This window comes from Mustelus asterias, chromosome 3, assembly GCF_964213995.1.
Source record: "Mustelus asterias chromosome 3, sMusAst1.hap1.1, whole genome shotgun sequence".
Lineage (NCBI taxonomy): Eukaryota > Metazoa > Chordata > Chondrichthyes > Carcharhiniformes > Triakidae > Mustelus > Mustelus asterias.
In genome coordinates this window covers 41,485,831-41,499,499 of record NC_135803.1, presented here as the reverse complement: position 1 = coordinate 41,499,499, position 13,669 = coordinate 41,485,831, and the positions used below count along the sequence as shown (strand labels likewise).

General features: G+C 45.5%; 1 protein-coding gene across 1 annotated transcript in view; it reads left to right on the top strand.

The window, feature by feature from the left end:
• Positions 1-643: 643 nt before the first annotated feature.
• usp13 (ubiquitin specific peptidase 13) overlaps positions 644-13,669 on the top strand; it is a 94,463-nt gene continuing 81,437 nt past the window's right edge. Inside the window, exons 1-2 of the mRNA XM_078207944.1 lie at positions 644-855; positions 7,798-7,923. Of these exons, the coding sequence (XP_078064070.1) occupies positions 745-855; positions 7,798-7,923 (237 nt within the window). The 5' untranslated portion in view covers positions 644-744. The remainder of the gene's footprint in view (positions 856-7,797; positions 7,924-13,669) is intronic.

The window sequence follows — 13,669 nt, the reverse complement described above, 5'->3', positions numbered from 1 at the left end:
TTCTATTCTGCTTCTTATCCAGAGTATAGATTCACTTTATATTTCTGAGTTGTGCCACTTGTCTATGCTTCGCCCTTCTCAATGTATTCCAGTTTAGAGCCTTCGACTGCTCCCTTATTGTCCCCAAATCCACCTGCCTAAAAATAGTGCCTTCATTGTATTCTCCTGATCCCTGCTGAGTCTGAAAGGGTGGGTCTTGGAGCCAGGAGTTTCTCAGACCTTAATGTCGAAGGGTCACCGACTGTTTCTCTCCACAGATGCTGCCAGACCTGAATATTTCCAGCATTTTCTCTTGTTTATTTCAGGATCTCCAGCATCTGCAGTGTTTTGCTTTTGGTGCTGGTTCAGCGGTGCTACCTTCGAGCAACGGTCTCTCGGATCCCATTTCTTAAGGAAGTTAAATCTCAGCATGAACACTTCCAATATTGGCGTCTTAGTTTAGCCCATAGCCCCTGGATGATGGGATGTCACACTGGGGACACAGACAGATTTGTTGAAACACTGACATTGTTGGTATTTAGGCTTTCACACTCTGATCTGCCTAATCTCTTTCTGCCAACCACCAGCCCCCCACCCCTCCCCTCCAGTGTCTTTCAAGCCAAAGCGTCAGCAGGTCCGATAGCTGGAGGGAGGGCTGCGAGTTTAAAAATAGTCTGCTGTCCCGCAGTCTCTGCTCGTCCACTTTCCAGCTCACTTCACAATCAATGTCTGCCCTGAACAGCATTCTGGGTTAGGAATGTCAACATGGCTGCAGACATCGGAGAACTGCTGGTCCCGTACATGCCAACCATCCGAGTCCCTAGATCAGGGGACAGGGTGTACAAGAGCGAGTGCGCCTTCTCCTTTGACTCCCCAGTAAGTAGGCAGCTCTCCCTTTGGTGGGGAGGGGGCGGCGGGTGTGGAGGCTTTCTCCTTTCGAGAGGGGGAAGTTTTCCATTTGATATGTGAATGACTGCACCAACTTGCGATGCTCATCTGGATTTGGGAACTTGCTGATAGCGACAGGCTCTGCCCTGGACCGTGTTGCTGCTCTCAAACGCTGGCGGAACGAGAGAGAGCGCGGGGCCACCCAACTCAGCAAGCTAAAGGGAGCAGTATATAACAGAAAGGAAACCTGGGGCATGACATTTATACCAGGGCTGGACCTTGATCATTTAAACCGAAATAAGGAGGAAGGCAGTGTGTGTGCCGGCAGGCAACTAGTATTCTAACCCTCAGTTATATTTAGATGAGTAATCTTCAAGTTGAATAGGATCTGAAGGGCAAATATAAAAGCAAGGGAACGCTTAAAGATATTACTTTTGGGAAGAAAGGGAACAACAGGCAAAGATGAAGGAAAATAAGTTTCAGAACTTGTCAACTCTTGTGTAAATTCAAAATGATGGCATGGAAGTAGATAGTACTTGATTTTATTTGGGTAAAATAGTGCTGTTAAAATGTGATAAAAGGTGACTCAGCTGTTTGGCGTTCATCAACAGTGCCTGAGACAAGTTATTTATATACAGAGAGTTTGGGGCTCGGGTGTCGCATCTCTTTTTTGCCCTGAAGATTTTGTGTACACTGAGTAATTTACAGAAACAGGGAAACGAATTGATTTAATTAAGTTATTTATTCTGAAATAATAATAACTTGGTATGTGGTATTTTTAGTTATATCTCGTGTTTCTTTTATTTGAGGTGTAATGTGATCACAGTGAAAGTCTAGAGCGTGTGTTGTACTCCATCAAGTGGCAATAAAGTATATGGAAAGTATGCACATCTCTGCCTATAATCCAACTCAGAACCAGTAATGATTTGACTTATAATACCGATTCAACATTTTCTTTGCTGTTTTTAGTGGGATGGGCACATTTTTCAAAACGCACAGTAAGTCTTTCACTGTTTGCCTGCAAAGAAAGGATGTTTCCACTTGTGGGGAAGACCAAAACTAGGACCTAAAAATAAGATAGTGACTAATAAATTCGACAAGTATTCAGGAGACACTTCTTTATTAGAGAGTGATAAGCCCAGGAGACACTTCTTTATTAGAGAGTGGTTAGCATGTGAAACTTGCTGTTACAAGGAATAGTTTAGACGAATAGTGAAGAAAATTTAGTTAAGGCTCAGGTTGGATGACCAAAAATGGGAGGAGGCTCATTTGGAGCATCAGCAACATTGATATGCATAAATATAGTGCCTTTAACATGGTAAAATGTCTTAACAGAAGTGTTATCAAACAAAATTTGTTATGCTCAGCCACATAAGGAGATGTTGGAATAAATAACTGAAAGCTTAGCCATGGAATTAGGTTTTAAAGAGTCTTTTAACTAAAGTAGAGATAAAGAGGCAGAGAGGTTTGTGGAGGCAATTCTAGATTGGGGTTGAGGCAACTGAGAGCACAGTCAGCAATAGTAGGGCAATGGAAATCAGAGGCTAACATTGAAGGAGCACAGATATCTTGGAGGGTTGTCCATTACAAATCCACTAATTCGCTTTGTGTAAATCACCATACCACTCTCTAGAGAAAAAAAGTTGAACATGTTATTATATTAAAGAACTGAGGGCAAACTGCATGAATTTAATATGTATTCGGGCGGCTTTATGGTGGAAGGTCTTAAAGAATTCAATTGGGTGACTTTTTGTTAAATCTTTGCAGGCACAGATAACATATATTCTCGATAGTTTTATTTTTACAAAATAAATGGAACCTACCTCTTTACAGTTTGACCAGTTTACACAGTTTTGTTATAAATGGAGATGTAGGAACTTATAGTGGAAAAGATTGGCACAAAAAATGTGGCACCAAGGACTAAGGTTTGGAAGATAATATAAAATAAAGCGCTGAAGTCAGCCAAATGCGATTTGGAAACCATTCCTACTTGCCACAGAGGTCATTGCACTGAGCCCAACACACTACAAAAACTCAACAAAGGGACTCGAAAGTAGACATTTTCAGAATCAAACTAAAAGTAAAAAGTGTTATTAAGTAGTACATAAGCCTTAAAATCTTTTTGCTTTGAAGTCCAATAACATTTAGAAAAAAATGTGACGTCTTCATATGCTAAACATATATCTCTGCTGACGTTGCTCACAGCTGAATTATACATTTTATATGGAGAAATAATAATTATTATACTGATGCAAAATGGAAATGAATCTCATGAAGACTGCCTAAATTCAGGAAAAGAGTGATTATGTATGTAGGGTAAACATTGGCTAAGTTGTGGGAACAACAACAACCTTTTATATAGGGGGGCACAGTGGTTAGTACTGTTGCCTCACAGCTCCAGGGACCCGGATTCAATTCCAGCCATGGATAACTGTCTGTTGGACTTTGCACTTTCTGTGTGGGTCTCCTCTGGGTGCTCCAGTTTCCTCCCACAGTCCAAAGGTGTGCAGATTAGGTGGATTGGCCATACTAAATTGTTCCTTAGCATCCCAAGATGTGTAGGTTTGATGGATTGGCCATGGTAAATGTGTGAGCTTACAGGGATAGGGCGGGGAGAGGAACTGGATAAGATGCTGTTTGGAGAGTTGGTGCAGACCGATGGGCTGAATGATCTCTTCTGCACTGTAGGAATTCAATGATTCTATGATATATTTAAATATATATATAGCACTTTGAAGTTAATTAAAAAAAACTCAAGGTGCTTCACAGCAGTGTTAAGCAGGGCTAGAAAAGAAGAGCAGGGATGTACTGCTAAGGCTGTATAAGGCTCTAGTCAGACCCCATTTGGAATATTTTGAACAGTTTTGGGCCCCATTCCTAAGGAAGGATGGGCTGGCCTTGGAGGGAGTCTAAGGGAGGTTCACAGGAATGAAGGGTTTGTCATATGAGGAGCGGTTGAGGAGTCTGGGTCTATATTCGATGGAGTTTAGAAGGATGAGGGGGGATCGAATTGAAACTTACAGAATACTGAGAGGCCTAGATAGAGTGGATGTGGAGAGGATGTTTCCATTAGTGGGAGAGACAAGAACTCAAGGGCACAACCTCAGAGTGAAGGGATGCTCCTTTAAAACTGAGATGAGGAGGAATTTCTTCAGCCAGAGGGTGGTGAATCTGTGGAACTCATTGTCACAGAGGACTGTGGAGGCCAGGTCATTGAGTGTCTTTAAGACAGAGATAGATAGGTTCTTGATCAATAAGGTGATCAAGGGTTCCGTGGAGAAGACAGGAGAATGGGGATGAGAATCAGATCAGCCATGATTGAATGGAGGAGCGGATTTGATGGACCGAATGGCCTAATTCTGTTCCTATATCGTATGGTCTTAATAAAGCCAAATTTGACACCAAGCCACTTAAGGAGATATTGGGGTTGATCACCAAAATTATGACCAGGTGGGTAAGTTTTAAGGAGCATTTTGAAGGAGGAAAGGAGAGGTAGAGAGACAGAGAAATTTGGGGAGGGAATTCTAGAGCTTGGGACCTCAGCAGCTGAAGGTAAAGCCACCAGTGATGGAGCAAATAAAATTGCAGATACTCAAGAGGTCAGAATCAGAGGAAGGCAGATATCTGAAGAGAGTAGTGGGGTTGCAGGTGATGACAGAGATGGGGTGAAAGAGGGAGCAATTTGAAAACCAGGGTGAGAGTTTTAATATCAAGGCATTGGATTCTGGTTAAGCAATGTAGGTCAGGAAGCACAGGATTGATGGGTAAATAGGTGCCACTTAGGCACAGGACACAGAATTTTGAATGAGGGTAGCATGTAGGGGATTGGACAGGAGAATGCTGGAACAGTCTAGATGAGAAGAATAGATGAGTAATAGTAAATGAGCGGAGGCAGGAGAGGACTGTGGTGATATTTTGGAGGTTGAAATAGTGGTCTTGTCATGGAGCAAACATGTGGTCAGAAGCACAACTCCAAGTCAAGTCAAAGTGTGTGAACAGTTTGAACGTGAGAACACAGGAAATAAGAGCAGGAGTAGGCCATATGGCCTCTTGAGCCTGCTCTGTCACTCAATAAGATTGTGGCTGATCTGATCTTGGCCTTATCTCCACTTTCCTTCATGCTCCCTATAACCCTTAACTTCGCCATAGCTTAACAATTTGTTTGTGTCAGCCTTGAGAAATGTAATGACTTAGTCATCGCAACTCTCTAGGGTAGAGAATTTCAAAGATTCTCAACCATTTGAGAGAGTAAATTCCTCCTCATCCCATCTTAAGTTGACAACCCTTCATTCTGAAACTATATTTCCTCATTCTAAAAACCTCCAAAATGGAGGTTCAGCCTTAGACTTTTAACAGGGAGAGAAAAGGACTTGGTGCCTAATGGATGGAATTTGTGGCAAGGATCAAAAACAATGGTTTTGGTCCTCTCAATATCTAATTGGAGAAATTTTGGAGAAAATCTGGTACTGGATATTAGATAAACAATTAAATTCGACAGACTGATTAGGAGCCTGTTGAGTTTGTGACTCGAGTATTATTTGTAATAAGAAGCCTTTTCTCTCCATGCCAAATAGCTGGGTTCTTCTTTTCCATGTTTTAAGAAGCAAAATATCACAAGTAATTTTGAATTATGCAGTTTGTGATTTCTGAAACATGTCAAAAAAGAAACCTGCACTAGATGTATTGTTTTCATATAGCTACATATAGATTCTATATCGGTAACGAGAGAAAGATTTAATTGGAGCCCATAGGTGATTTTCATTATGAGAAACACAGAAAACGTATTGTAGCAATGAACATGCACGTAATTCAGGCAATTCTGGAAGGTGACCCAGTGATATCTAGGAATTCTTTAGCATTCCGGCTACACAAAAGACATACATAGTTACTACTTTTTTGACCTGTAAGCATTTAAATAACCTAACTTGCTGTGTATCAATAGTGAAAGTGTTTTCTGAAGATACAGACTAACTAGGAATATATTTAAAATGAATATTTTATGAAAATTAAATACTGACTGTCAACATTAGCCCCATTATCAGTTTTCTAATAGTGCTATATTTGTTTTTATTATTTTTATTGGAATGTGGCTGTCATTGGCACGGTCAACATTTGTTGCCCATCACTAATTGTCCTTGAAGGTGGTGACATCCCACCTTCTCAAACCACTGCAGCCTATCTAGTGTAAGTAGACCCACTGAGCTGCTAAGAAAGGAATTCTAAGATTTGACCCAGCAACATTGAAGGAACAGTAATACAGTTCCAAGTCAGGATGGTGTGTGGCTTTGAGGTAGTGGTGTTCTCACGCTTCTGCTCCCTTTGTTCTTCTAGGTGGTAGTTTGTGGGTTTAGAATGTGCAGTTGAAGGAGGCTTGGCAAGTTCCTGCAGTGCATCTTGTATCTTGTACACTGTGCTGCCATTGTGCATCAGTGCTGGAGGGAGTGAATGTTTAAGTTGGGGCATGGAGTGTCAATCAAGCAGGCTGTTTAAGTGTTGAATGTTGTTGGGATTGCACTCATTCAGGCCAGTGCACAGTATTCCATCACGCTCCTGATGTGCCTTATAGTTGGTGGGAGATAGAAGGTAAGTTACTCGCTATAGAATTCCCAGCCACAGTATTTATATGGCTAGTCATTCTCAGTTTCTGGTCAATGGTAACCCCCAGGATATTGGTAGTTGGGGATTCAGCAATAGTAACGCCATTGAATGTAAAGGGGCGATGGTTAGGTTCTCTCTTGTTGGACATAGTCATTGCCTTGCACTTATCAGCCCAAGCTTAAATGTTGCCCAGGTCCAACTACAGATGGACATGAACTGCTTCAGTATCTGAGAAGTTGGAAAGGTGCTGAACATTGTACAGTTATCAGCTAACATCCCTACTTCTATGAACGAAAGAGCTGAACTCAAGAGGTAAGATTATAGTCACTGCCTTTGACGTCAAGGTAGCATTTCACCAAATGTGGCATCAAGAAACAGGAGGGAAAGTAATTGGTCATAGATCATAGAATCATAGAGATTTACAGCATGGAAACAGGCCCTTCATCCCAACTTGTCCATGCCGCACTTTTTGTTTAAACCCCTAAGTTAGTCCCAATTGCCCGCATTTGGCCCATATCCCTCTATACCCAACTTACCCATGTAACTGTCTAAACGCTTTTTAAAAGACAAAATTGTCCCTGTCTCTACTACTTTCTCTGGCAGCTTGTTCCAGACACTCACCACCCTCTGTGTGAAGCAGCTGAAGGTGGTTGGGCCCTGCGATGATATTCTGTGACTAGGATGATTGATTTCCAAGTTCCCACAACCCTAATTATTCTCTTTTGCATCAGGTATTTGTGCCAACTGGAGTGGAGTGTTTCCCCCTGATTCCCATTGTTTTATTAGTATTTCTTGATGCCAGACTCGGTGAAATGCTGCCTTGATGTCAAAGGCTAGTTCTTGATCAAGTCTTCAGTACTGCTGCCAGAATGTTGCCAGAGCCCATGACCTTTCTGTATCTAGTACCTTCAGCAGTTTCTAGATACCTCAATGGGTGAGTTAAATTGGTTGAAGACTGGCATTTGTGATGCTGGTGACCTTGGGAGAAGGGTTTTAGAAACATGTGCTGGATTAGCTCAACCTTGCAATACAGACATTGTGCAATAAAACATCTGTCATCAATACACTAAATGACATTGGTTCATATGCTCATAGATAGGTATTACAGGTAGTTATGGAGGGACATATGTTTTTAACCAGCAAGGAAACGGAAAAAGTTTGTGGTTTAATGTAATTTTTACGACAGTTTTGCAAAGTGTTAAATCATTTGAATTGTAACTTCAAGTTTAGCCTGTATGTGATACTGAAGTTGTCTACCTTGCTTTAATTTCCTCATTTATTTTCTGTTGTCTTTTAAGATTAAAGCAATTGTGTCTTTTGTTTAAATTGCAGGAATCTGAAGGTGGCCTTTATGTGTGTATGAGTACTTTTCTTGGGTTTGGAAGGGAACACGTAGAGAGACATTATCGCAAAACTGGACAATGTGTCTACATGCATCTGAAGAGAACCATAAAGGAGGTAAGAATGGTATCAATAACATCCCAGGAAGTTTATTTTTGACATTAATGTACGTTTACAAATCACTGCTCATGGCCATCCTTCACAATCTTTAAACAACCTTGATCCAAAATAAGATGCTTGTATGAAAATGACATTGTAAAGTTAGTGCTGTGACAGAGCTAGTGATGGTCTATATACTTGTGTTTGCATTGCATGTTAGGAATAGGCTGCTTTAGGATCTTTGGTGATCCAAACTTCACAAATTAATGATCTTGTCCCTTAATTTAGGTTGAAAATTTTACTTGAATGTGATACTGTAAACTGTCATTTTAGCTGACGCATAACTTTAAAAATTCTCTGCTTTAAACCAAATAGTTCATCTACATAGAGAGCAAAATGTAATGTTTTCCCTCTTGAATAAAATCTTAATGTGTAAGTAAATGTAATCAGTTTCTTTAACTTAATTCCTAACATATTTTCAAATTCAATACAGGCACCATTTTAACAAGGGAGGGTTTCACTCTATGCATGTTTCAAAAAATTGATCTTTTGATATCTTGTTTAAAGCTCCAAATTAAGGATGTATCATCCAGAAACCAGAAGTTAGGGAATCCCAACAAGATATCTGGGGAGTGAAGTCTTGTCCCATGAACTCAGTTGGATTTTTTTGAAGAGATTATGGCTGGGATTTTCTGGCTGCCTCATGGCAGGTTTTCCTGCATCAGATACGGCGAACCATTGGCTGTCGATGGGATCTTCCAGTCCTGCTGGAGTCTAGGGGCTTTTGTGTGGCTCACCTGCCCTGCTGCTAGGGAACCTGCCGCAAGGGGTCAACTTTGGCGAGACTGGAAGATTCCACCAGAGGGAGGGACTGGAAAACCCTGCCCTATGCAGTTGATGTATGATGGATGTCTGTGGATATTGTGTTTCCTTTTTCTGAAATAGTTTTTTGATAAAATGAAAAAAAAAATAGGCTGCTAAGTAGAAGTGGGTAGTGTGCGATTGGCAGGCAGATCTTTGGCTAAATAATGAATTTATTACATTTATACTGAGAGGGCAATTATTAATGTAGCAGCAGTGTGTGGGGAATGGGGATGAGGTGGATGGGATTGCTCACGGCCCATCGTTTAGCAATCTGTGTTTGGCTTATTGCTTTTCATTCCCTTTGTAAATCATCTCGGTGAAGAGATCAGGCTGTCTGCCAGTTGGCTGATGACATGAAAAACATATGAAAGTTATGATCTTGGATAAAGTGAGCTGACTACTGGAAGATGCTGATGCGCGTCAATTGAACACGAGGCACGAAGCTTCGGTAACAGAAGGCTTTTATTGTCTAACAATGGAACTAATAGAACGTAAACACACTATCCCAGACTGACGAGGTCCCGCCCGAGCAGGGGGTCTTATACCTCTCCCAGGAGGCGGAGCCCGACTGGGATGTGCCACAACAGTAACAACCACAGGTGTATTAATCCCACCCTAGCCCAACAACAACATTAGAACAATCCCACAGTGGGAACACCCTAGCCCAACAACAACATTAGAACAATCCCACAGTGGGAACCAACGATGGTTCACCACATTCACCCCTCCTTTGAGAACAAAGGCCGGCGGGGTACGAAAACAGACTAAAATGTCAACAGATTATAAGTTCAGACGGTCTGGAGGACCGCACCGTCGTTGTGACCTCCTCAATACCGGCGGTGACACCGGAGTAGGTGCTTGCGGTGGCGTTCTCCCCAAAACAGCGTCCAGCTGTTCTCCCACGGACTCACAGGCCGGTTGACCCTGATGAAGCGGTAGTGCAGGGGATCCCGGTACATTCTGCGATGGCGCCGATCTCCGGGGCTCAGGCAAGCTGTGCATTGGAGTAAAACTGTTAAGCACTGGTCCCGGTGCTGTCCGCGCCACGTCCGGGGGAGAAATAAGGGATAAGGGATTTGTCACCGGGGGTATGGGAGCGACAGGAGTTGCTACGTCCCCTGCGGGCGCCAGGTCTCGGATCGAGACTGTGTCCTCTCGCCCGTCAGGATATGCCACATAGGCATACTGAGGGTTGGCGTGGAGGAGGTGGACCTGTTCGACCAAGGGGTCGGACTTGCGGGCCCTTACATGTCGCCACAGAAGGACGGGTCCTGGGTACGTCAACCAGGCTGGTAAAGATATCCCCGAGGACGACTTCCGAGGGAATGAGAACATCCTCTCGTGGGGAGTAGCATTGGTTGCCGTACACAGGAGGGAGCGAATGGAGTGAAGCGCATTAGGGAGGACCTCCTGCCAATGGGAGACTGGAAGGCCTTTGGACTTCAGCGCCAATAGGACAGCCTTCCAGACTGTAGCATTCTCTCTTTCCACCTGTCCATTACCCCTAGGGTTGTAACTCGTGGTCCTACTAGAGGCAATCCCGTATGAGAGCAGGAATTGCCTCAAGTCATTACTCATGAACGACGAGCCCCTGTCGCTATGGATATAGCTGGGGTACCCGAACAGGGTAAAAAGATCACGGAATGCCTTGATCACCGTGGCAGTCGACGTGGCCGCGCAGGGGACAACAAACGGGAACCGGGAGTACTCATCTATTATGTTCAGAAAGTACACGTTCCGATCTGTTGAGGGAAGGGGGCCCTTAAAATTCACACTCAGCCTCTCGAAGGGGCGAGTGGCCTTGACCAAATGTGCCCGGTCAGGTCGGTAAAAGTGCGGTTTGCATTCCGCGCAAATCCGACAGCTCCTTGTCACCGACCTGACGTCCTCCACCGAGTAAGGCAGGTTGCGGGCTTTGATAAAGTGGTAGAGCCGAGTGACCCCAGGATGGCACAGGTCATTATGGAGGGCGTTCAAGCGATCCTCCTGCATAGTAGCGCATGTTCCGTGCGAGAGGGCATCCGAGGGCTCATTGAGTTTCCCTGGACGATACATGATATCGTAGTTATAGGTGGAGAGTTCAATTCTCCACCGCAAGATCTTATCATTCTTGATCTTGCCCCTCTGCGTGTTGTTGAACATGAACGCCACGGACCACTGGTCCGTGATCAGGGTGAACCGCTTCACCGCCAGGTAATGGCGCCAGTGTCTGACGGCCTCCACAATGGCCTGGGCCTCCTTTTCCACCGCTGAATGCCGAATTTTGGGGCCTTGGAGGGTGCGGGAAAAAAACGCGACGGGCCTGCCCGCCTGGTTAAGTGTGGCGGCCAGGGCGAAATCAGATGCATCGCTTTCCACCTGAAAAGGGATGGATTCGTCTACCGCGTGCATTGTGGCTTTCGCGATGTCGTGTTTCAATTCCTTGAAGGCCAATTGGGCCTCTGGCGTGAGTGGAAAGGTCGTGGACTTAATAAGCGGACGGGCTTTGTCCGCGTAGTTGGGGACCCACTGCGCATAATAGGAGAAGAAGCCTAGGCATCTTCTCAGTGCTTTTGCGCTAGCGGGCAAGGGAAGTTCAGCAAGGGGGCGCATACGGTCGGGATCAGGGCCAATGACCCCGTTTTCCACCACGTATCCCAGGATGGCTAACCGGCGCGTACGGAATACACACTTCTCCCTGTTGTAGGTCAAATTCAGGCGAGATGCAGTGCGTAAAAAGTTCTGGAGATTTGTGTCATGGTCCTGCTGATCACGGCCGCAGATGGTGACATTATCCAGGTACGGGAAGGTAGCCCGCAGCCTGTTCTGGTCCACCATTCGGTCCATAGCACGCTGGAAGACCGAGACCCCATTGGTGACACCAAATGGAACCCTAAGAAACTGATACAGACGACCATCCGCCTCAAAGGCCGTGTAGTGTCGGTCCTCTGGGCGAATGGGGAGTTGGTGGTAGGCGGACTTAAGGTCTATGGTGGAGAACACCCGGTACTGCGCAATCTGATTGACCATATCAGATATGCGCGGGAGGGGATACGCATCCAGCTGCGTATATCGATTAATGGTCTGACTGTAATCAATGACCATCCGGGGTTTGTTCCCGCTCTTGACTACCACAACCTGTGCTCTCCACGGACTAACACTGGGCTGTATGATCCCTTCTTTGAGAAGTCGCTGAACCTCAGATCTGATGAAGATCCGATCTTCAGTGCTGTAACGCCTACTTTTAGTAGCGATGGGCTTGCAGCCTGGTACCAGATTCTTGAATAAAGAGGGTGCGGTGATCTTTAATGTAGAAAGATTGCATGCGGGGCGCTTTGGACAATTTGGAGACTGCAGCTGTTCCCCTACTGTCAGCGAAGGGAGTGGCCCACCGTACTGTAGGATCACACTCTTCATGTGGACCATAAAGTTTAGTCCGAGGAGAATTGGTGCGCAAAGATGCGGCAACACAAGGAGCCTGAATCGCTCGTAAATTGTGCCTTGCACTTTCAAGGTTACCACACAACGTCCTAGCACAGGGACAGACCGGGACCTTGATGCCATAGAGATTGTCTGTTTGGCAGGTTGAATCTGGAGTCCACACCTCTTTACAGTGTCAGGGTGAATAAAGCTCTCAGTGCTCCCGCTGTCAAACAGACAATAAATTGCACGACCATTTACCAGTATATCCATCATTGAACAGTCAAGCCTGTGGTGCTTAGCCTGGTTCAGGGTGATCGACGCCACCGTTGGTCCGTGAACGTCACTGCAGGCAGCTGAGGTCGATGCTGAGGACCCCTGCTGGTCGCTCATGGTCATCGTCGACCAAAATGGCCGCCCCCATGAATCGCACATGGTTGAGGGCGCCAAACGTAGCGACTCCTGGTGGTCATCCTCCTCCGACTCCGTCGACCACAATGGCATCGTCCTGGACTCGCACGTGGACGAACCCCGTGAGTACTTCGACGTCGATGGTGATGATCCCCGTTCCGAAGGGTCACAGGCTGCACTGCCGTTCTTGGGCTTCGATCTGCACACCTTCGCATAATGCCCCTTTTTACCGCATAGGTTACAGACCACCGCTTTAGCGGGACACTTTTGTCGTGGATGCTTGGCTCCTCCGCAGAAGTAGCACCGCGGGCCGCATGGGGCTGCAGCCGTCGTCGGGTCTACATGGGAGCACGCCATAACACTGCACTTCGAGCCCGTGGGGCGAGGAGGGTTTTGCGACTGCTCCTGCCACATTGTCTCCACGTGGTCCTCCGGATACAGGACCAAGCTCTTCGAAGCCGCCTCAAGCATTTCAGCCAATTCCATAGCTTGGGTCAGGTTGAGATTCCCCTTTTCTAGCAGCTTGAGACGGATGTATGAAGACCCTACCCCTGCCACAAACGCATCTCGGGCGAGGTCATACATGTACTGCTCAGCCGACACAGCTTTGCAGTCACAGCCCCTGGCAAGCTGCAAGAGCTCATTGGCGTAATCCTCCATGGTTTCGCCCGACTGCCGACGTCGTGTAGCGAGGAGGTAACGAGCGTGGATCTCGTTGGGAGGTTTCGTGTAGCGCTTTTTTAAAAGCTCGAGGGCCCTCGGGTAAGTGGTGGCCGCACGGATCGCGAGGTAGACTGTGTCGCTTACCCTCGCATGGAGGACCCGGAGTCTGTCATCATCTGTGGTGACCGCTGCGGAGGCTGCCAGGTAGTCTTCAAAACACTTCAGCCAGTGGTCGAAGGTGTTAGAAGCGCCCACCGCACGTGGATCTAGCGTCAGACGTTCTGGCTTTAGGATTTGCTCCATACTCTCCTTTCTTTTTCCCTTCCGTCGAGAGCTTAATGTTAGACAATAAAATTGATGCGCGTCAATTGAACACGAGGCACGAAGCTTCGGTAACAGAAGGCTTTTATTGTCTAACAATGGAACT